The 24,236-nt window shown below is 41.0% G+C and overlaps 1 protein-coding gene across 1 annotated transcript in view; it reads right to left on the bottom strand.

Moving 5' to 3' along the window:
• The window catches only part of CALN1 (calneuron 1), a 2,795,902-nt gene that overhangs the window by 1,034,947 nt on the left and 1,736,719 nt on the right, over window positions 1-24,236 (bottom strand). The window contains exon 4 of the mRNA XM_069614884.1: window positions 20,282-20,394. Coding sequence (XP_069470985.1) covers window positions 20,282-20,394 — 113 coding nt within the window. The remainder of the gene's footprint in view (window positions 1-20,281; window positions 20,395-24,236) is intronic.

Raw genomic sequence — 24,236 nt, 5'->3', positions numbered from 1 at the left:
AATGTTAATGCTTTGTTCAGCCCTATTACTGTTTCATCTCATGCCCTTTGTATCCCTCGTCCTGTGCCACCAATGAGCCAAGAACCAGACAAGTGTACAGGAAATATATTTGTATTTATTTGAATTATAGGCAATGGAGATCAGACTAAAACTGCACATGCCACCTACTTTGTGGCTTACAATTACACTTCTTTTTACATAAATAAATCACACAAGTTGGTTTGGAAAACAAAAATCACAATACTTTACTTTATACAGATTTCAATTGAAAAAATAATCAACACCAGTCAATCAACAAAATCAAATTACATATGCAGTGCTGTGCAATTTCAATGTTCCTGCACGCTTAAAGGGCTAGCAGTTTGGTTTACAGATTTGTTCAAATGAATATGGCAATTATTATTTCATGTAAACCAAAGAAAGTCGTGCCTCATGGAACATGGAATTATTTAGATTAAGTTAATTTTTAAGGGCTCTATACAGCGTGAGAGAAGCAAAGTATCAGTGCAAACTAATAATTTAACAAAATTCATATTCTTTATTTTGAATTATACATACTTGATAAAAAACAATTTGTAAACACCTTTAAATAAATCTAATTTCATTCTTTGTCATAATACAGATGTCTAAAATAGGGTAATACATACATCAAAAAAGATATTTGTTCAATTTAATGTAGTCTCTAGGTAAAGTACAAAGTTCACATCTGCAAATATGCATACAATTGTCAAATTCACTTAGCAAGTCTAATACATTCAACTCTGAAGATAGTGTGGAAGAAACCCTTCCAAAAATTAAAAAAAAAAAACATTTTTTACACCCCATTTTAGAACTCAAGATCGTGTGGGATAGTCAAGTGAATGTTAATATTTCACTCACACTTTTGCTTTAAAATAAACACAGGGTGATTTAACTGTTAGTTTTTCAGACCCTCCCCCCTACTTTGGTCTGTGTTGGGGAAGGCGGACAGAAAAATGGGGTAGATTTAGGAATGTTGGAAGTCAGACCCTGCCTCCACTTAAAGGCCTGTGTTGGGGAAGCTGGACAGAAACAAATTATTTTAGTTTAGGGACAAGGACACCCCAATTAAATTACAGGCTATTGATTTCAGCGTACACTGGTAATGAGCTTTGTTAATTTTGAATGTTAACAGAAAATCACCCGGAGTGTTTTGCAAAATGGGATTTAAATTATATTCAGTCAAATAGGCTAAGGATCTACACAGTTTTGCCCCTGCACCCTGCCGATTCTCCAGCCTACTATAGAGGGAAAGGATTTAAGGCAAGCAGATTCCCCCATCCTTTGGTTTCAAATGGCTACTTACAATGAAAACCTTTATTTAATTTCAGAAAAGCCACCAGCATTTCATGACCCTCTTTAAGTACAGTGGAGGGGTCTGGTCACACCACTCTCAAGGATGGTCCCCAGCTCTTCACCATAGGGCCCAGTCAGCTTGTAGGCCTCCCCAGCAATAGACAGCTCTACTCTTATGCAATTTCAGCAAATCTCCTTTGGTGTTTCCTTGCAGCTGTTAGTTGGCCATGTTTAGCAGCTCACCCTTCACTCATAGTGCACCCACTTTACATACCAGTGATGCCACCATCAGGATTTCAATATTGGACAGTGCCCTGCAAGAATTTTTGCAACCAGGATTGGACAGTTACCATTCTCTCTCCCCCACCCCCAAGTCCAGCAACTCTATAAGGATTACTTTAGGAGTCTAGAACAGAAATATGGCAACTCCCATTTGAAATCCCCTTTTTTCGTGTGAACTTTTTGACAAAAAGTAGTTCTGTGTTAAACCTTCATGATTTACTAGTAACTGCCATAACATATAATATTAGTCTGCTTCGGCTAATCATGGGGAATTGAATAAAAGGACCGCCAGGTCTGGACCATGTTGCACGTGCGTGTTGCAATTTTCCACTATTTATAGAAAAAGCATAACAGTTATGAAAATGTAATTTACTCTCCAAATACCTAATAATACCCTCCAATAGTCCGCCAACTCTTACATTCGGGACATGTGCAGAGCAGCCAGTAACACATTTTAGCTTGTCAGTACAATTCCCTAAATCAGGGGTGGATGAATTATATTTCAAAATAATTACCCTCGAAATGATCTTAAAAATGACACATAAATGAATGCAGTATGACTTGTGGTTGCTGAGAAAAATGCATAAGTTATAATAGTCCTTTTGGGTTAATGGGAAATATTCATGTGTATGCACATTGGAGCTCTCCTGTCTCCAGGCCATTTGCCATTCCTGGCCAGCATGTGACCTGTTCTCTGAAGTTGACCACCATTTTGATCTGCAAACCTCCTATTTTCTTGTATTTTCTCTCAGAGTTCAACTTCCCTTGATTGCACCGTTCCTCCTACATTCCAATCACACACTGCCTAGACCATTTGCCATCCTGTTGTTTGAAGAGGGTGGCTGCACAGAAATGAGCCCTAAGAGACAATAGGTTTGGCCATGAGGGCAGGATACAATGTATTGCAGTTGCAAATATCTGGGATGCAAGAAACAGGCTTGCAGTGGGGGAAGCCTTTGTGAAGGCTGCCCTACAAGCCAAAGGGTCTGCTTTGAGCCTAAATGAAATGTACATGTGACCCATGGAAACAAACTGGCCTTTTCTTTTCAATTGTTGCTGGTATTTGGCATATGAAGTATGATATATGTATTGTGATACCTTACGTCTCGTCAACACACTTTAGGGCCTCATTATGAGTCTGCTGGTAACCCACTGGTGCTACCAGTGGATTGCCGTTGGACTCGTAACACTTTTACGGCACCTGATATCCCAGAGCCCCTGGCACAATACAAGTTCCTGGCAGATTGGGAAGTCAGGCGCCGGAAAATGTTGTTCCCCATTCTTGTGGAGTCCCATAGGACTCCATGGGCGTGGGTAGATGGATACACCAGCACTGTTTCTTATGGTGCCAGTGCTTCTGTGATAAATCTGCCTACCAGGACCATTGTGCTGGCAGGTGAGACCTGCTGGGGACAACATACCCTGTGGAAAGACTTGCAGTCCAGAAAGGGTGCCAGTACGTTGCTACCGGCACCCTTATTTCCAGACCTCCACACTTGTAATGAAAAGTCTTTTTCCTAATAACATTATGTTAGCAGGGGAAAATTTTTCTCATGTCATGCTTTAAAACTGCAAACACATATGCAAAATTTCAGTGTCAGTGTTTGAAAATCCTGCTTTTCATGCAAAAGGGGCCTTTAAACTACTTCTGCAACTGTGAATTAAAAGGCTACATTTCAATTTGACCCTCCCTTTTGTAATGACAGATAGGTCTTTAGACTTCCAGTGCTTGGCCTTTTCACATAGTGCTTCCTTATGTTACTTGCAGAAACCCCCACAATCTGCCTTAATAGGCCCATTTTCCGCGTGAAGGTTTTTTAAAGGCCTGCAGTCATTTTTCCAATGGGCCCTTCAGTTCTGTTGGATTGGTCTTTGATTAAACACCACAGGTGAAAGTCATAGTCATGCCCTTAGGTGATCACACAGTTCCTACCCACTATTTCTTCACTCTGACATTAGGCTTGCAACATACTGGTTTGGCCCATGCCTTCAACTTTCCTGCAGGGAACGCAAACTGTACTTTTCAATTAATTCATCTTGATCTTGGTTCTTAGTAATTTTTGACGACCTAACTAGAACTTTCAGAGGTATTTTGTTGGCAAGTGGCAACATAGCACAAGGGGATTCAAGTGTCATGGTCCAAAGCTGGCACATTTATATGACAATCTGGCAAATCTGAAAAGAGCATCCTGATTGCTCTAAATATATCGTGCGAGGACTCCCTCTAAAATGATATGATATGATATGATATGATATTGCATTTATAACACCCCTATACACATATGTTACAAGGCGCAACAAGGCAAGGGAGGGGGAACAGAGGAAAGACAGACAGCGATCCTACTAGGCCAGGTGTCATTCAGATCACGCAAGTGCATGGGAGGGGGAAAGGGGAAAGTGCAGTACACGGATAGTAGAATAAATAAGATAAAAAAATGACCCGATGGTGGCAAGTGCAAGGTAAGAGCAACATAAGTGCTGGTGGGGGACTGTAGGGATACAGAGTAACAGTCACCAGGAGTGGGGGTAGCCAGGGAGGCAGTGCAGGTGTGCCTGGGCCCATGATCAGAATGGGTGGCCAGGTAACCAGTGCAGATTCAGCCAGGAATTCAGCAGGGGAGAAGGGGGAAATGCAGAAGCAAAGAGGAAGGTTTTAAGTTGCTTCGGGAACCGGAGATGGTTCTCCTCGAGTTTAAGGGAGGCAGGAAGGCTGTTCCAGAGGGAGGCCCCTGCTGAAGAGAGAGATCTACCACCAACTCGTTGCTTGGAGAAGTGACTGACCCTGAGGGAGTTGGAGGCAGATGAGCAAAGAGCTCGAGAAGGAAGATATTTGGGAAGAGAGAGTTGAAGGTAATGCGGCCCCAGGCCCCAGGCCCCAGTAGGCCTTATGGACAATGCAGAGGGTTTTGAATTTAATCCTCGCAGCCACTGGGAGCCAGATTTCAGTCCTGGAGAGATACGATCCCTGGGCTTGAGGCCAATGAAAAGGCTCTATGTTGTTCATGTGTTCCAAAATGTATTTGCTTAAGGAATACAATCATACCCCCATGACAAACTCATACAAAGCTCATAGAATAAGAATTGTTTTCTAGCAGGAGCAGGAGAAAGAACAAGCAGGATACATTTTGGACCACCAAAACGTACTTGTTCTTTAACAAGATGCCCCTCTTCTCAGGTTGGTTCAATTTCACGGTAGCTATTTCACATCCTACTATTGGTCTATCAATGAAGTTCAACTGTTTGCATGGTATGGTCTAAGTAGGACAGAACTTTATGGCCACCATTCAGAACTTGGTGCTGTCAACAGATCGGGTCTTCAGAATGAGTGTGCAGGAACACTATGGGGTGGCCCTTAAATGGATGTATGAACACTTGGAAGGGATGTGTTTAGTGTCTGCAATTCCAGTATCCTCAATGCCCTAAATAGTTATGCTCAAAGCTGGGCAGTGTGACGTGAGGGCTGGGGGGTTAGCTCCAGGTGAGTGGCAATGTTACCTCAGATTGCTGTTAAGCAAATACACGGAACAGAAATAGGAGACCATTTTTGGATGCAAAAAGCAGCATCAAGTGTGACTGATCATGCAAGATGCCTGTTGCCTTGCTGATGTGGGGAAAATCTTCTCCCCAGCTATTGACGTTATTACTGAATGGCTCACAGCCCTTTGGCTGACTTGCAAAAAAGTAACTGTAACATTCAAAGATGAGCAAACACAGATCATCTAACAAACATGAAGCACTGCATATATGCTGAGAATAAGTCTTTACATCAACGGCCACTGCAGCTGTAACACAGATATTAAAGAACATTGGTCATCTGGGGGATTATTTTTATGTGTGGAGGGACTATAGGGTCTGCCTTTGCCAGTTCCCTTATTAGCACTGGCTGCCTAGGACGGAATGAAATAGGTACATGTATGTGTTTAGGCGAATGATGACATTCTAGTGCTTCAACCAGTGCCTCTAACCTACCAGCACCCTGTCTGAATGTGCATGCTAGGTTTTAAGAGTCTATTATAACACAAATATTTATAAATTGGCAGAAACAGAAAAAATGACATACTATGAACATGATTTTCTGGTTTGTAGTGGCCTCAGGCTACAGCATTTTAGCTTCATCTTGAAGTCATGGATTAACGGATGGGTGTGATTTCTTCGAAAATATTTCACCTAATGGAGATTTCACCGAATTCATTTCACCGAAAAACAAAATTAACTTTTTACTTTTTCTATTATTATTTTTTTATAATGCGGGGGGAAATCCCCTGCACCCCCCTCAACTCTCCCTACCCTAACGTAAACCCTTACCCCACACCCCACCTATTATGCATTACACATATACCATGTCACCTACCATTTTTTGTGAAATAAATTCAGTGAAATCTCATTAGGTGAAATGGCACTGCATGAAATCTACGGTAACGTGGATTAACACCTTGTAGGGCAGCCATTCCTGTCTACTTGGGATGCAAGGTAACTGCAAAGTGCCATTGATGATGTCCATATGGGAGCCGAAGAGTAGTATTTACCTACGTTACTGATGAGTGGCGCCGGAGGGCAAGTGTGCGGTAAAGTTAGAAAAAAATCAAGCGATTTGCAGAGTTACTGAGCTGGAGCCAGTAACAAGGACCAGCCAATCTCTTGTAACGCAATCTAACAATTCCACCCGTGCTAACGTGTCCCAGTGCACCCTTGAGATCTGTGGAAAGCGGCAAACAGTACTCCTGGTATGCCTGTTATGAATGCAGGACTTAGGTCTTAGAAGGTGCAGCAAAATCTTGCACAATTTGCTCCTGCAATAGAAGGTGCATACTGAAAAAGGCATTCTTATAATTACTATTCGAGGGAGGAAACATAATATTTTGAGATTATTGATGGGAAAGAGTGGGTGCACAGCCCCAGTGCTGCACACTTCCTTGCTCAGTGTTCTAACATATAACCCATGTATACTCCATAAATGACCAGCCTGTAAGAGAATATGGACCTTCTTCTAGACCGGTAACCCTATTGATTTTGTAAGCAGAGCTTGCATGTGTAGCTGTGATGAGCCCGTGTGTATGACAAGGAGACACATAGTGATGGCATGACAAACAGCACCATTGGCTGCATCTTTGGGTTATCATGGGGCCAAAATAGTTGCTGTATGTCTTCATTAAAGACCTGACTTACAGAAGCTTTTTATAATTGCGCAATGCATTGGAGAACACTCTGTGAATCAGGGTCTAAATGTCCATTTCGAGTGAGGAAAAAGAGCTATGTATGTAAATGATGCTGTGAAGTACAAAAGATCAGATACCCACAATAAAGTCCATAGGGTATCACTGTAATTTAATAGTGACACGTAGAGTGTCTGGTGAAGATTAAAGGAATCCCCAGAATCATTTAATAGCCTTTTTTTAAATCTTTCGCAGAGTGTGTGACTTGGAGGCACAATACGCAATGTTGCAAAGTTCATAGTTCCAGCGTACCCCATTAGTTTGCATTCTCCTCATTCTCCCAGCTGTACACCGGGTTCTGGGTATGTTTAATCACTGGATGGAAATATTCCATTGCAGAAACACTGGCACACAACTGCCGGACCCCATGCCCAACCATATTTAAAGCAAAGTCCCCATGGGTGTAGGAAACAGGGGAGTCAGGGGGAACAAATCCCCCCCACAATTTTAAGTTGGGGGATATAAAGTCATGTATCCCCCCCACAATGAGAAGCGAAGCGAGGGAAAGGGGTTATTTTTCATTCCAACTGGGAAGGCTTTGCATGTGCCAGGGCTACGCTGCCTGCCAGGGGCCAGATTACAGAAACTGTACACCAGTGCAAGTGCAAAAATTGCACGGCATTGGCACAAGGGCAAAGTTTGCCCTATTTTTAAAAAACACAGGGACATATTAGAACACTATTGCACCATGACAAGTGCATTTTGGCATGGTATAAACACCTGGGCAAAAATGGCCATATTGCAAAATAGATGCATTTTCAATGCGTTTTGTTACCAGTCCAAAGTTTGCCCTAGTGCTAATACCATTCCCTGCAGTCAAAATGTATCTTTTTTGCCGAAGGGCAATTTTTGCCCCAGTGCTTATACCATGCCAAACTGCACATGTTATAGTGCAATAGTGTTCTAATATGTCCCTTTGTTTAAAAAAAAAAACAGGGCAAAGTTTAACCTAGTGCTAATACCGTGCAACTTTGCACTTACACTGGTGAAAAGTTTCTGTAAACCGTCCCAAGATATTTATTTTCTGTGTATGCATTTGAGGGGCACGACACCACCTGGGCTCGGAAGTAAACCACAGTTGCCCTCTGCTTCTGAGTGACTGCTGCTCCCTCCCCCAGTGCTTGAATCACATGATGCGCAGTGCAATACAGACAGCGCAAGTGCAGCCCAGGGAAGGGGGAGGGCAAAGGCGGGGGCAACCAGTGCCAAGTCTGCCACGTGTTGAGGAGACAGCAAGTGGAGCAGGCAGGCAGTGACCTGGGCTCAGGCTAGCGCGCGTGTCGGGCGCTGCCACACTACTATTGATTTTGTGCTTGACAAGTTGACATTGATTTCAGGTGAGGACAGGACTGGTCCATGCAGTGCAGTGTGAAAGCCTGGGGCAGATCTGTGTTTTCCTTTTTTTCTTGGAAAATCAAATTTTCGAATAATGTTGTCATGCAACTTTTGTTGTTGTCCGCTCTGTGTCTGTCAGGGCTGAGCGGGATCCCCGTGTCCTACATGGCCGCCATGGTGCAGTGCTGAACAGACAAAAAGATGAGGGGAGGGAGTGGGACAGGCTTCTGGGCCATGACATACACATCCCCGCCCGCCCCTTCCAACGAAGGACCTACCCAAGACACAGCCCCTCCCGAGCCCCTCCCGAGGGACTGGTCCCTCTCTCTTCACCTCGCTATTACACTGTGCAGGGCTGGAGCATGTTCCAAGAACAGATTAGGTTCCTACCGTTAGGACAGTGCCTACCAGTACAGTATTTCCGTGGGATCACGCATGAATTGTTAAAGCTGCATTCAGTGGGTACACTGTGTACAATTCAGCCAAATGTCCTGTGCTGGGATTGCCTGTCAAATGCATCTAAAAAGCACTTTATTGGTATGCAAAAATAGACAAGTATTGACCAAATGAGTACAAGGGGTGCAAACAGCACCACACTGGCTTCTCGTGCATTTTCATGTGTAAAGCAGATTTATTTCCCTGTCTCTCTGTGGATAGGTCTGTGGCAGACAAAAAAGGCCAGGTACCAAAAATATGGCCCTTAAACAGAAATTGCAAATTATGATTTATTGCAACAAACTAGTGCTTGAATGTGGGTGTATTTTTTTGTGTTTTTAAATACCATTGCGCCAGCATTATGATCAAAGCTACCAGATGTGGCCCGCCAGGTGCACCTAGGTCACAAAATTCCCGCGCGTTAGCCCTCAAAACCGGTGCCCGCTAGTCTGTCAGGCCAGCACTTCTGGCAAACCTGAGTTGGTCTTCTTGTCTCAGTTTTCTTGCGACACATACATGTTCTGAATACTCACGTTCTGAATACTCGCGAGGCATAGTAGGTTCATCCCCCTCTTTCTCCCCCCTCTGCTCTTAAATATTGTGTTGTAATTGCTATAATGTACTTCCCACTCTCCCTCCCTCCTTGCCTTGTGGTTGTTTTGAAACAGTATATTCTTATTGTATAAGCTCCTTACAAGCAAACAATAAATACATAAATACATGTTGCTTCTATCTCCTGTTTACAGCATCTCCTGAAGCATGAGCAAGAGCTTTGCTTCTGTGGTGTTTTAGTTTTGAGTGGTGGGGTAGAACTGCCTGGCTGGGATAGGATAAGAGCACCTAGCATTTGACAATACCCTGTGTGTGGTGTGAGCACCTGGGTATCTGCTGACAATGGTTGGCATATGGGGCAAATACTTAACCTTTAATGGAAATGCCAAGCACACGCTGATCATTTGATGATGATACCTGCTATATGATCGGAGAAGATGCCATATGATTGAACTACCTGGAAAAATTAAATGATTTGCTTACTTCAGCATATGAGAGCAATATCTAAGGACGCTTATATTTTATTGGCATGCCTGCTAAATGATGTGAATTTGTGGAATACCTGGCTTCGATGAGAGCACTTGGCAATTAATGTAAGCATCACATTTGGTGGAATAATCTTCAGAGTGGGGCAGTCATGGTGCGAGTGTAGCTAATAAGTGAACGCTTTCGACTGCAGCAAGTGTGTCAGGAAGTCTGCTTGGTTGATAGACCACCGTTCTTGTCGGTACCATGAAACTATCAAATGTTTCTTTGTTCTGGCTGAAATGAGAGACACATCACACCATTGAAAAAGGTCCAAATTCTTACAAGTATATGACGTCAGTCAACAAATGTTAGCAGGCCTCAAAACTTTCACTAGCCATTGACTAGTGATAATGGACTCTTGGTGAGTAGGAAATAGAGTGCTGTGCGTATGTGATGAAATGGGGGTTGGGGGTCGAGTGACTATTAATGCCTGGCTAATAGCTTGTAACTTGTAATGTTTAGCCCTGATTGTAATGCACTTTAAGTGGAGCTTTATTTGTGCTGTTCCCTTAAGTAGTGCAGCTCAGTGCTATACTGTGTGTGTTACAGGAATGGGACATCTGTAGGAGATACAAGTTTAAAAGCCATATATCATTACTCCTTATGTTCTGTGCTAAAAAGCATAGGCACATCACACCAAAGTGAAAATAAGCCCAGATTCGTTATCTAGCATAGTGGGGGAAACATATATCACTCAATCTTAATGCAACCCTGCAAGGCTAAAAACAAAATGACAGCCCTATGCTGCGTAATACTAAATAGTTCTGTAATGATTCTATGTAACGAGAGGACTGTGTGGTGTGGCATGTATGAATCACACCTGATGAAAAGGAAGTTCAGAGTCTTTGCACTTCAATCACAAGCTCACTTCTGAGACACAAGGTTAAGTGCTACAGCATTGAAAAAACAGCCACCCAGATGTGCTGTGAAGGTGCCATTGCAGAGTTTAGCAGCAAAGGCTCTGCTCGATGTGGAGTGCCACACCGTTTTATTAAAACTGTACCAGTCATGTTGAGAGAGTCGTTGATACTGTCCCATTGGTAGTTTAATCTTTAGTTTAGTTTAGTCTAATACAATTAATAGCAGCCAGTCTGAAAGGTTTTCTATAGAGCCATGAAAAGAGCATTCGAGAAATGTTCTTCTGTCCGATCAAATGCTTATCAGCACTCCTGAAAGGAGCATGTCAAGTATAAAGCTGTTTTTTCTGCTTTTAATGTATTGAAGCTCTTCCAAGAAATGCCTGTACAGTGCCATGAAGTGGCTGCAAGGTTGCACTGAGCACTATGTAAAACATTGCTTTTGGGCAGTATTCCTCTGAAAAATCTATCCAGTACATGCAGGCCAGGCAGCTCTATTATATTGCATACTGTGGCTATAATTTAAGGCCAGCCTTAACAGCATATACAATTCTAATATAACGCATATGATAATGTGCGTTATTTTAGAATTGTAGAAAGAAATGTTCTTCTGTCCGATCAAATGCTTATCAGCACTCCTGAAAGGAGCATGTCAAGTATAAAGCTGGTTTTTCTGCTTTTAATGTATTGAAGCTCTTCCAAGAAATGCCTGTACAGTGCCATGAAGTGGCTGCAAGGTGGCACTGAGCACTATGTAAAAAATTGCATTTGGGCAGTATTCCTCTGAAAAATCTATCCAGTACATGCAGGCCAGGCAGCTCTATTATATTGCATACTGTGCCTATAATTTAAGGCCATCCTTAACAGGATATACAATTCTAAAATAACGCATATGATAATATCTGTGTCTGCAGTGTGGGCCTTAAGAGGCCGTTTTTACTCTGAACAATTTGAGGAAAAGTGCTGGAGACCTTTGTTGAGATTACCCCAGATCACCCCTATGGAATTAATGTGGGGTGATTTTGGACTAGCCCCTACCGAGTTTCTAACCCAGGGTCATGCTCTGGGTCTGTATTTTAAACTAATGAAATCATGGGTGCATACTCCTAATTCATTGCTAAGCAAAACATTGCTCAGAAACTCAGATTGTTAGGAGTGTTAACTTACTGGTTAAGCATGGCATTAGTGCAGGAGTACGTGAAGGCCTTAGCCGCATACTAGAAGAGATAAAAAATCAAATTGAACACTCTTGATCGTTTTCCAACAGCTGTGTACGAAAGTCAATTGAGAAGAATATGTAAAATAATCTCCTGCAGTAGGCATTACGCCATCTCACATGGCACAGCTGCTTCTAACAGGCAGAATTACTGAAAATATTGTTAAGTACCCAGACATCGAATATTTCCTCCTCTCTGCACAATTAACAACATAATCAAGCGTCCATAAGTATTCTTCCATCTCTGAATTGGTAGACATCAAAGGATGCCTCCAAAGAAAGAGCTTTATTTGCACAGGTGGAGCAGCTACTGCAGATCCTCCTAACTGTTCCAGTATCTTCCTGTGAGGCTGAGAGGAGATTTACTGCTTTGCGATGACTGAAAACGCTGCGTACACCTATGACTCAGATAAGACTCACGGGCTGATTCATGGAATTTGTGCACCAAAAAACGGGGATTTGTGCGCCATTCTGCCTGCAAATCCCTATTTGTCAAACAGGGATTTGCGGGCGGAATGGCGCACAAATCCGCGTTTTTCAGCGCAAATAATTCCATGAATCAGCCCCTCAATCGTGTTTGTGTGTGCAATATAGACAAAGATATAATGGATCTAGTTGACATACAAACAATAGCAAAAGAATTTGTCATGCGTAATGAACGCCACAAAAAATATTTGTTTTTAAAAAAATATTTGAATGATCATCACTCACTACAAATAAATGGGCAGATTTTACTCTGTGGTTTGTGTCTGCAGCAAATTCCTCAAGGTGTCCCCTGCCCCTCCTCAGATTTTATGTGTCTCCTACGCCCCTGAAAGTCCCAATTATAATCAGGCACTAACAGTGGTTTAAGGAACAGCATGAACACATTAACAAGCATCGGAACATTCCAAAAATACAGTTCTGCGTTTTGCTTGCAGGAGTAAATAATGCTGGGAGCTGAAAAAAGTGCCGGCTGGTGGTTTCTCAATTGGAGTGGGTAATGTTACCACAAAGATGCTGAAGCGAGCCAGCATAGTGAGGGTGCCCAACGCAATACAGAGGTTTTCATGGAGGTTCCCAACACAACAAACCTTTCAAATAATGGGTTGAAATGGTGCATTTTACAACACACTTTCTGTAAAATATTGGGGAAAATATCACACTGTTTGCAATCGGTTTTGTAGGGCAACTCATGTAAAAATGCAATAGATGCAAATTACCAACAGTGCACAGGAGAATTTTCCAAATCATTTGTGTGATGCCTTTTCCCCAAATATATGCCGATATACGTGCATATGTTTCCGTACTAGCTGTACAAGTATATGCCAGTATTCCCATGTAACAGCATATTAATATTTGCTTTGCTATAAGAAAATGTGTTCATGATGGCTCTGCTAAAATATATGTCACTATCAAAACTTAAAAACATACTCCTGTTGGCTTTGACAGTAAAAATGCCATGCCCCAATATAAATACATGTCCAGGCTGGCTGCACCAATGTAGGCCAGTCTAGCCATGTAAGAGAACTCATCATGCTGGGTTTACTCTTGATGTCAGTGCCAGCCAGAGCATGAATACATACCCAGACTGGTAACAACAATGAAGGAGGTTCTAGGCACATAATAACACTAATCATGTTTGCTTTACACTTAATGCCCAATAAGAAATGCCATGCCATTTAAAGAAAATATGTTCAGACTGGTTGCATCAATTTAGGCCAGTCTAGTCATGTAATAATGCTTATCATGTTTGCTTCGCCTTTGATGCCCAGTACAAAATGCCATGCACAGCAATACTATACGCACAAAATAGCACCACTAATGCAGGCCCAGACTAGACATGTAAAAACACTTATACTGTTTGATTTACTGTTAATGACCAGTAGAAAATTCCATGCCATCAGTAGCCCATCTCTGCCCTAAAATTAGAGACCTGATCACTTTTCACACCTGCAGACACACACACACACACACAAAGATACACACAGCACACATGCTCTCATCCACACACATACATAAAACATTACTCTCTCATTCACACACACACACATGGATACATACAGTATTAAAAAACACACATTGACACGCAGACATGTTCATACATGCACACTCAGAGAGCTTGCATCACATGCACACATACATCAAACACATTACATATATACATGAATACCTTACTTTCCTGCTCACACCCACAGCACACCGCCACTGCTACACATGACTGGATAGCCCTATCTTCTGCGCTGAGAAAGATCAATGACAGGGGAGGAGACTTCTCCTGTCAGTCAGTGTATGCTCTATTAAACTTCCATCATGCCCTCGCCCTCTCATTATTGTGGTAGACGTATTTTGCTAATTTTAAAAAAATACATATTGGGGTAAAGTGTCCCTGCTCAGAGGCAGGTGGCACCATCCCCCATGCAAAAAAAAAGCTCAGGTGAATTGCCAGGCACTGTGCTTAGGTGAAAGATGTACATTTAGATTAAAATTGTTAACATGCATTGGAATGTTCATCTAAATGTGTACATCTCTCACTGAAACCATACAGACTGGGCCGTCCTAGTAAAAGAGCTGCCACTGGCTGACAGTGTGCATCACAACTTAGTAATAGTGGTGAAACGGTGAGGCCAAACATGACTTCTAAGTACCTCTCTTATGTTAGTTTCTAACCTATTCGGCATCCATTCTTTGTTTCCATACTTAAATTCCTTATTCTGGTTGTTCAACGCTTTTGACATGTCACCACTTCACATTGTTGTTTTGTCTACTGAACCTTGCCAAGGAAGACCCTGTCCTAGTTTAGTTTAGTTAGTTTAGTTTCTTTATTTGTACCGCGCGCCGAACCCTGGGGTAACCGGGCGCCGGAGGCTTAGAGAAGGTTACAGCAATCATACAATACCGACTAAGATATAACAACAGTAAGTGCAGTAGACCAGGTTACATGATGGTCGACAAGGGGTATGAGGAGAAGAGGTACATTAAGCAGAATTTTTGTTGGAAAGCCATGTTTTTGTTTTGGCTCTAAAAGTCCAGAAGGAAGGTTCTGCTCTAAGGTTCAATGGCATAGCGTTCCATAGTTTGGCAGCTAGGAAAGGGAAGCTGAGACCACCTGATTTTTTTAGGGAGAATTTGGGGACGGATAGGCAGTGTGAATATGGTGTTCTAGTTGGTCTGGTTGATGTGTGATTGTGGAACTTGTCTGCCAGGTATTTGGGCGCGTCAATGGAGCGGCATTTATGTACGATGAAGAGGGATCTGAGAGTGATTCTGTCTCGTACAGGGTGCCAGTGTGCATCTTGTCTGATGCTGGAGATGTGGGCGTGTCGTGGGATATTCAGGGCAGCTCTGAGGGCATTTTTTTGAAGTACCTGTAGTTTGTTCAGATTGCGTTCTGAGCTGCTGAGAAAGAGAGTATTGCAGTAGTAATTTTTGAGAGCACTAGCGCTCTGGCTAGTGTAATGCAACTGGAGGGTAATAGGAAGGTTTTGCAGGCGTTGATAATCTTATTTGTATAAGCTGTGGATGAGGCTGTGGAGTTCACCTGTATTTTGAGCGAGAGAGTGGAGTCTAGATAGACCCCCAAGGGTTTTGATTTCTTTGGCTACTGTGATTAGGTTACCGTCTATGTTGATAGAAGCGTAACGGGGGTCTAGTTTGTTTAGCCGTGGTTGGGAGCCGACAAGGAGGAGCTCCGTTTTCTCATCGTTGAGGCATAAGCCATGCTCTGCCATCCAGGCTTGGATCTCCAAGTATAGGTTGTTGATCCTGATGGAGTCCTCATCATAGCACCCTGATAGGGTGATGAGAACCTGGGTATCGTCAGCATAGTTTGTATATGTGACACCCAGGCTATGTCTAGGTTTGTATATGTGACACCCAGGTTAGGTCTAGGTTTCTCTCCCTGGACCTTCTTCACACCTGAATTCACCCAAAGCTGGGCAAAACATCAAAAGTATTATCGCAACTCCTTTCTTGAATTGTGTGTTGTACATCGTGAGACTAGTGACCCGTGGACTGGGCCAGACCCCTCAAGGGTGCCCTTTGTAACTCCTTAGTTTCCACATAAGTCCAAAACTGTTGCGCTCTCAGAAACTCTCACAAATTCTTAGGGATATTAGGTCTGCCAGTTTCATATCTTGCCAAACAATGATAACAGATGCAAAGAGCAAGAGAGCGGGGACCACCTCATCTCCTCTACATCAAGCCACTTTCCTGACTACGAAGCATTGTCTGATATGGAACCTCTCTTTGTCCACAACTATCCTTTCTCTTTCGCCACATACCTTCTTTGCCCTTCAATGCTGGCATCAAATATTCCTCTGCCCAATACTTCAGTAAATATTGTTTTTTGTTTTCCTTCGTCTACGAAGCATGCCTATTTTTCGCCGATCCTACTGTGTGATCTTACGTACATTAACCTGGCTGAGAATTGACTTTTGCTTGAAATTCTAGAGTTCGGCTTAACATCTTTAAAAGTGCTATTTATTTTAGCAACCAATGATTTCTGGTTCCCTGCTCCAAACCCCCACATCAAGCATAGTTACCAGAGCAAGAAACAGAGTTTGACAGGGGCACCTTTTTTGATTCTCACATCCCACCACTTCCCACCTGTGACCTCTTTCACAGAGCTTCACTGACTCCATTTTAGCTGCATTCACTATTTTGATACGTATGTTTTTTGTTTCCTTCCTACCCTAAACATCCCTGTGTTATGACTGCCATCATAAGGTCTTATTTCCAATCCCCTGACAGAGTCCTGATGTGCGACCCTTTGAAATTCCAGAATGCTGATCCTAAATTCTAGAAAGTTTAGAGTTCTAATTCTGGAAGTAGCAGGGTCCCTGCTCCATAACCCTGCATTGCTGCTGATTACAACTTCTATTTCCCACCTATGCTCCCCATATTGTGCGAGATCCAGAGACCATGGCACACACAATTTCTGTGCTTTTTTGCTCTTAACCTTTTTGACCAAGCACTTAAGCAGTTTACATATTAACACCAGTCAGTCAGTCTTCATTTTTTTTATCCAACTCTTAAACAGTGCTCCTTCGATCAAGGCAACCATTTAACACATTGACAAAGTCCCTATTTTATGAAGAGCGCCAGTCCAGAAATGCTGGTTTTCCATGGCAAATGTGCAAACCATTTCAATGTTATTCGTGTACGTTGGAATTGATTTATAATTTGCCAAAATTACAGGAAAATGATCAAAAACATGTGAAACTTTGACTCCCCACTATTTATCACATTGTTTTTATGAGAGCACACATGCTTACAGGATGGTCAGCAATGATCCTCACAGGTTATGCACATCTCTAAGGAGGTTTCTGTAAATACAGCTCACCAAACCTGCCAAAAAGTAATTTGCTACTAGTTGTGTAAAACCATGGTAGACATGTGCCTGTGTGGTGTTGCCTCTTCCCATTATCAACAATAACATTGTGCCCTAATCGCAAGACCAACACCTATGCTCACCCATGCCCCTTCCAGTATTCACAAAACCGGTGACCAAATACATGAACCAAAAAGACAGATGTTATGCCCCCACAAACCCATACTTTGAAACCACCTCCTCAATCAACTATGTACATTCAGGCTGTTTCCCCTTCCTAGTGATTTGCAACCCCCTATCTCATCGCGAAAACATACCATGAGTAAAGAAACACCAAGGCAGAAGCCCCATGGACATACTTGCTGTTTTTGAAGAAATGTTTCAACTCATATGTTATGTTATGTTATGTTAGCGGTACTGTATAGCGCCCCGTCACCAACGGAATTGGTCCCCAGGCGCTCTGGCGGATCTGTAAACAGGAAGGGTGGGTAGGGTTAGTCGGGAGGAGGGGAGAAGGAGTGTGGGAGAAGTGGTGTGCTGTTGGCAGCTTCAGCTCGGTATACACCAAGTGCTGGGCTTTGGTGCTAGTATCGGATCAGATGAAGGCCTCGAGTGCTGTGGGTGAGGTTTATGTGTTGTTGATGTGGTGTGCGTGTGGATTGCTGGGAGAGAGATGGTTGTGTGGTTTTGTGTGGGTTTAAGTATGCAGAAGATTGAGGGTTGGGTTAGTGGCGTCTGTATCCTGGTTCAGGTACTTATGATTCCGTTAGTGTTGTAAACCTGTGGGTTCAGATGTTGCTGGTTCTTCGAGGACTGACTTGTTTTGGTGGTGATGCGCTGATCCACTTGTATCCTATTGAGTATAGTTTGGATTGGTGGGTGTGTCTGAACCTAATCTTCAGGTGTGGGACTGGGTGGGTGATATTTATTCTCAGGTGATCTAGTGTGACCCTGGTTGGTTAAGGATTATCAGTAGCAAAACTATGAAGCATCTGAAATATACCCCAGCTTAATAGCAAACACACTTTTTTTGATGAATCTAGCCTTCTAAAGAGGAGTAGATGGACTTGCACATCCTATGCATGATGTAGCAATGACTGAGATCATTGACGCCCACTCCTACCAGCATCCACTTTAATGCTGTGCCCACATTGACGTTTCTGCAGCTACGATAAGAAGATAAATGCTTGTTCATTTTTTATTTTGTTTTAAATTAGTTGCTGTCTTCTGCTCCATTCGCTGAATGCAATTGTGACAATCGGCCCTTACGGCAATTCTTTTGTGCGGTTCATATCCATCTCATTAAAGGTTTCACTTATATGGGTGCTCAACTGTTGAGAGAATACTTAGGGAGTGGGTGGGGTTCAACTTTTGGTAATTTCCAAAAGGGGGCTGATATAATCTTCAATATGCTGATAGGTGTAAATCTGGAATCCCCATGAGCGAATGGATTTGGGGGATCACATTTGCTCCAACACTGCCAAAATTGCAGATGTGGCACTACACAAGACCACTTCACAATACCTTACATTACAGCGTGTACCTGTGAAGGGGAAACATGTCAGTGATCATATGCACCCACTCCTTCTATCCAACAAGATGCATTTATTTTTAAATGAAGAAGAATAGCTCTTTCCATGCAATAAGTGTTAAATACACAATGGAAGACATTGGAGTGTATGATGGAACTTGTCAGCTACACATTATGACTTTCTAAGCGGTGCAATTAGTTTCTGCCAACTACATAAACCATTAGACATTTTAATTGCAAAGATTTATTACAATGTTGTTCCTAAAATACAACTTCAATTTGGCTTCATTTGTTGAATTCGTAGTAGTTTTATGCAAAAGTGACAAAGTGCAGGTTTTGGGACTTGATACTCTATAGTTGAAAAATTGTATCAATATTGTGGGTCTTTATTTTTAGCTGTCTTATATTATGAAAGTATTTGGCGAGACAATCAAAGAACTGTATTTAATCGTTAGAGGTCAATTTGCTGTATATAAATGTGTATTACATATTTATTTATTTATTTTTATTTAATGTGATATAGTTTTATAAACAAACACTTTACACATATATTTTCAACAATAAAATAAAGTCATAAAAATAAAAAATAAATAGAATTTCATAAACATTAAACATAAAAAATATAACATAGCATTATATACTTCATTTAAATAAATACAATGCATTCAATGAATCTATAATGGATCGATATAATAGATCAAGGATCAGGGAAATAGTGTACACATCCACATACACATATGTACACATACTCTTCAATCACTAACCCAAGTCTTACTATGTTTTCCACTTTTCCATTTTTCAATTGGTACTTAAAAGTCATTCCTCCCCTTATTGTCATAAGTTTCCATACTTAGTGGACAATTTTGTTTTCTTAGACCACCTTATCCCTGTCTAATAATATATTGTTAATGGGTAGTCCTTATTAGTTTATCAGCTTGTACAGGGCTCCCCTTCATGTCTAATAACATTCGTATTTATTTATTCAACCGATTGATTACATTGCACCACACTCTATATAGTGCTAAATGTAGACTGGGATTTTGGGTGTTCAAGCACATGTACCAGAATTCGTCCTCCTTGATATAATTCAAATGATGTACATAACTACCATAATTTATAATATATAACAAGCCTAATTTAGGACATAACATTAAAACATGTCTGGCAGTTTCAGGTACCATTCTCCTTTTGCATATCCGGCAATATCACTCCTCTTTGGGGATCGCTCGTTCATGTCCGTTGACCATTAATACCGGCAGATGGTTAATGCGCAATAATAGTAGGAAACGTCTGAGATTGTCAGATGGGCATAGGTTCAAATAATCTTGGGTTTTTTTGTAGCTATATAGGATGTGTGAAATGAATCCATAGCTTCTCAGTTTTTCCAAATGATTGAAGTTGTTTTGCCAATCCCATAACTTCAGACGCTGTATTACATATTGATTATGTTCACCTCTTTGTTGACTATAAACGATTATAAAAGAGCCGTTACAAAAGCTAAGTGTACCCTGTGCACAATCCGATAACAGCATATATCTATTAATAGCAAATTAAATGGATACACTGTGGATAATCAAAGACTGTAACATTGATTCATTTCTAATTATCTGCACAAATTCAACATTAATTATCATAATATATTGCTTGCTTCTTCTAAAGACCTGGTGCCTTACAACAAACAATTAGCATAAGGCAAGGGGCTCTTACCTGCCAAAAGATGCTGTCTATTGTGTTACCAAGAAAACCATCTCGCCCTTCCGTGGAAACGAGTTTGGGCCCGAGGATTGTCATAAACTCATCGAAATCAACTTGACCGTCCCCTGGAAAAAAAAAGGAAAAATAAGGATGGTAGACTCCACATGGAATGGACTTCACAAACACAGCACTGCTGTATTCCATTAGCAAGCAGATCTACAGTGGTACAATGTGAAATAGATATGGAATAGAGATACAATGTCCATCTAATTCCAAAGAAAGATAAAGGATAATAATACAAGCTCATTAATAACCAAGTGTTCCGCATTATTTAGAATTCAGGTACTAAACATTGTGGAGAATTATGGAAGGCTACATTGATAATTGTCAGACACGTTTGCCTATGCTGTATAGTAAGGGGAACTACATTGTTCCACCTTAGGGCCTCGTGAATTATGTTGTCACAAACCTAAAATAAAAACTGCAATACTTGCATTTCTTTGTGCAGGCAATGTATTACACATAAAGAATAAAATCCCAAGTATGCACCTGAACGGGTCTGGCCCGATAATAGCAAACAGCACAGAGTTGACATGTTTTAAATTACAAGAATAGCTCATCCATCTAACTCATGTGTGTACAAGAGGCAGGAAAACAAAATAAACTGAGACATAATTTTATTTGTTGTGATACATCAGCCCTGATTTACAATGTTTTTTCAATGGGCAAGTTCCATTGAAAAACGTTTTGCAAATCTGGGCCATAGGCGCCACTAAAGCCGAGCTGGGCAGACAGCAATAGTAATCCAGACCAGGACATTACTTTGCTTTTAGTTAACACTTTAGGAAGAAACTGGATCTTGCAGATACCATTATCTTGTAGCTAATCATGGCCAAACCTATTTAAGCAAACAAAACTAGCCATTTTTGCAGCAGGTTCTGTCAAATCAAACATTGCAGAATTTCAACTGGGGTTTTGTCAAGGTGACCACTTGTGGGGAAAAGCAGAATTTGTTGAAGGCAGAAGATTACAATACAGTGACTGTTACTAATAGTGCCATATTTGTATGAAAACAAGGCCAGGGAGAATACTATAAGATATGTTTCAATGAATTTCTGTGTAGCGTGTCATATGGACACCTTGATCAAATGCCTCCTTAGTTATACAGTCACACCACACAAGAAACAGGCGATTTGATCAAAACTCAAATTTATTTAAATGACGGAATTAATGGTGAAATCACAGCAAAGGTGGTCTCCAGCTTCATGCAGCGGAAGTCACAACAATGTTACACAATAACAGATGGCGGGCCTATAAAATGAAAATGCCCTGCCTGCATTTATCTCACTTTTTCTCACACATGAGTCCTCATTTCCATTATCAATTCTGTGTACAGATATAGGTCTGAATAACTAAAACATTCTAATTGCAACTTTGCCCATTATCGGCCATTTAAATGTGCCGCATAATGATCAAGACGGCAGATGGGTCATAAGAATAGCAGGATTCTTGAAAAACTATTTACTTTCTTTAAAATGCTAGCATCTTTAAACTGCACATAAAACTACATTTGCACATAATGCATAGATCTTTGGCTTTCTCCAGTACTACCAACAAATGCTGTTGCACGGCCCGCATTTCCCATGTAAATAAGATGCTGAGGTCGGCCAATATGTGTGTCTCATTTAAAATAAGTTCATAATGAATCACATCAAACTGCGATTTCAGGTTAGGGAAGCAGTGTCACTGATATAGAACAACTTAATTTCAGCTCACCCACCCCAAACAGAGAGAATGGATTTCAGATTCTATTGAACAAATATTAATACTGCGCCCATTCCGAACCACATATGAATCTCGCTGTGCAATTTCAGAAAGAGGGGATGCATGGAATTTACATTTGGACTATTTTTATGGGAAGATAAATCACTCAATTAAAATTACTCTAAATTTCCTTTCAGTAGTAAATAGCTATGGCCTTCACAGAATATATGTTTTCAAACAAGTCTTCATTAGGCCATGGTACAGGGCCCCTCGAACCACAGTCAAATGTTTGAATGTTGACTATATCAGTGATGGCGCTTAGGGTACTTTTTAATTATCATGCATTAAATGCTACAATGTCAGCGCTGGGAAATATTCCTTATTTTACACAGCACTTACAACACAAGGAAAGCCGTTTTGTATTTATTGTATGCAGTCAAATCTCACTGAACTTTAGATATAATAGAAAACTATTGCATTTCACACCAAATGTTAGGATTTTTCTCTTTGAAATGAGCGTTCCTTTATGACAGTTACCTACCAATTCCATAGCATCCAAGGCATTAAGGGAAATGATTTTAGGGTTAATCTAATTACATTTGTGTTGCTAATTTCTGATTAATGTATAACAGTCTTATAGTTCCAGACTTAAGAGCATTAGTTGTGTGGGTATAAAGTCAATGGTAAATTAAAGTGGTGTTCAAACCAAGAGAAATGCATGATTGGGCATGACCCATAATTTAACTTGGGGCTTAGTGCTCAGCACATGAGCGATATGTAACCTGCTATTTGTGAGGCCTGTATTAATGATCGAGCAGGCCTTTTTTTGAGGACCCATTGTTCTCATTGCATTAGCTTCCAGATGGCCAGTTTTATGCCAGCCAAAGTTCAAAAAGTGTTACTTTAAATAGATAGATTTGCCTTTGAAGCTGGGTTGTAAAATAGACGTTATGGCAACTCTAGATGTTTATCTTCTCCGAAGAACGCAAATTCTATTTTCTTGGTATGACAGTTTGCTTTTATAAGAATAGTCCCCAGAAGACTCTCAAAGGTGAGGGAGGGTATTGTTTGCGCTTTGTTGAAACCCAGGTCAACTTGAAGTTAGCACAACAGCAGAGTGAAGTGAACACATCAAAACGTGAATTTTCCAATGCCATGTGAGTTAACCATTCATAACTTACACATTTACCATAATGTATTCCCTCTTCAAAATATTTGACATGTAAACCCTAGAATAATTATCATAGCTCCCCACATACATTTATAAAATATCACTGCTATATTTTTATACATATTCTTGAAAGAGCACATCACATTTTGGCTTTGTTTTTCAGATACAGCAGGGAAAGTACTTTGAATGATGTTTTGTGAAGCAGATGCCATGCACCATATTCAAAATTCAGTTACGTGATTTATATGGAATAAACCAGTATGTGTTGACATGTTGTTCTATTTCTCACCAATACTCTTACTTATATTAGTTAGTGCAGCAGGTACAGTTCTCCTCTTTTCAGAGTTGTCTGACTGTTCAAAACATTACTCAGTAATATGATGCATTATTTTGGCACCTATAGCTTTTAATTGAGACAGTTTACATTTCTTATGTTAGCTGTTGTTCATTATAAAAGGCAATGCCTAATTACTTGGTTGGTTGGTGCAGTAGTTCTCCAAACAGTTGAATCGTTTGTGTCACACTTGAAGAACCAATGAAACTTTTCAGCACCCCTTACTTTGACTTCCGGCAGTATTCATTTGCATTTAATTCCCCCTACAATACCAGGTAGGAGAAAATCCCAGTGTTAGTTGGAGGCAAGAAATTACCATCCGATAGGTGTAACTGAGCGTGCAACCTATCTCTCTGTTGCTATGGGAGAGAGGTGTTTGTACAAACAAAGGATCACTTCCGTTTATCCCAAGGGACAAGTGGTATTAATGGCATTTGACATCACATGGTTCCATACCATCAAACATTTATTCAACTCAAGTTAAAATTGGATATCACATAAGCTAATCACCCTGAATGTATTTTTCACATACAACTATGCATTTTTCATATTTGTGAAACCACTGACTGTGACCAAAAATAAATGTAATATCTAAAATAATCTAAATCATTCATTTATGATATGATATGATATGGCATATGGCATTTATAACGCACCTATACACAAGTGTTTCAAGGCGCGACGAGGCAAGGGGGGGA

The sequence above is a fragment of the Ambystoma mexicanum genome, chromosome 9 (genome assembly GCF_040938575.1).
Source record: "Ambystoma mexicanum isolate Mex_15411 chromosome 9, UKY_AmexF1_1, whole genome shotgun sequence".
Lineage (NCBI taxonomy): Eukaryota > Metazoa > Chordata > Amphibia > Caudata > Ambystomatidae > Ambystoma > Ambystoma mexicanum.
This window is presented reverse-complemented; position numbering and strand designations above follow the sequence as displayed.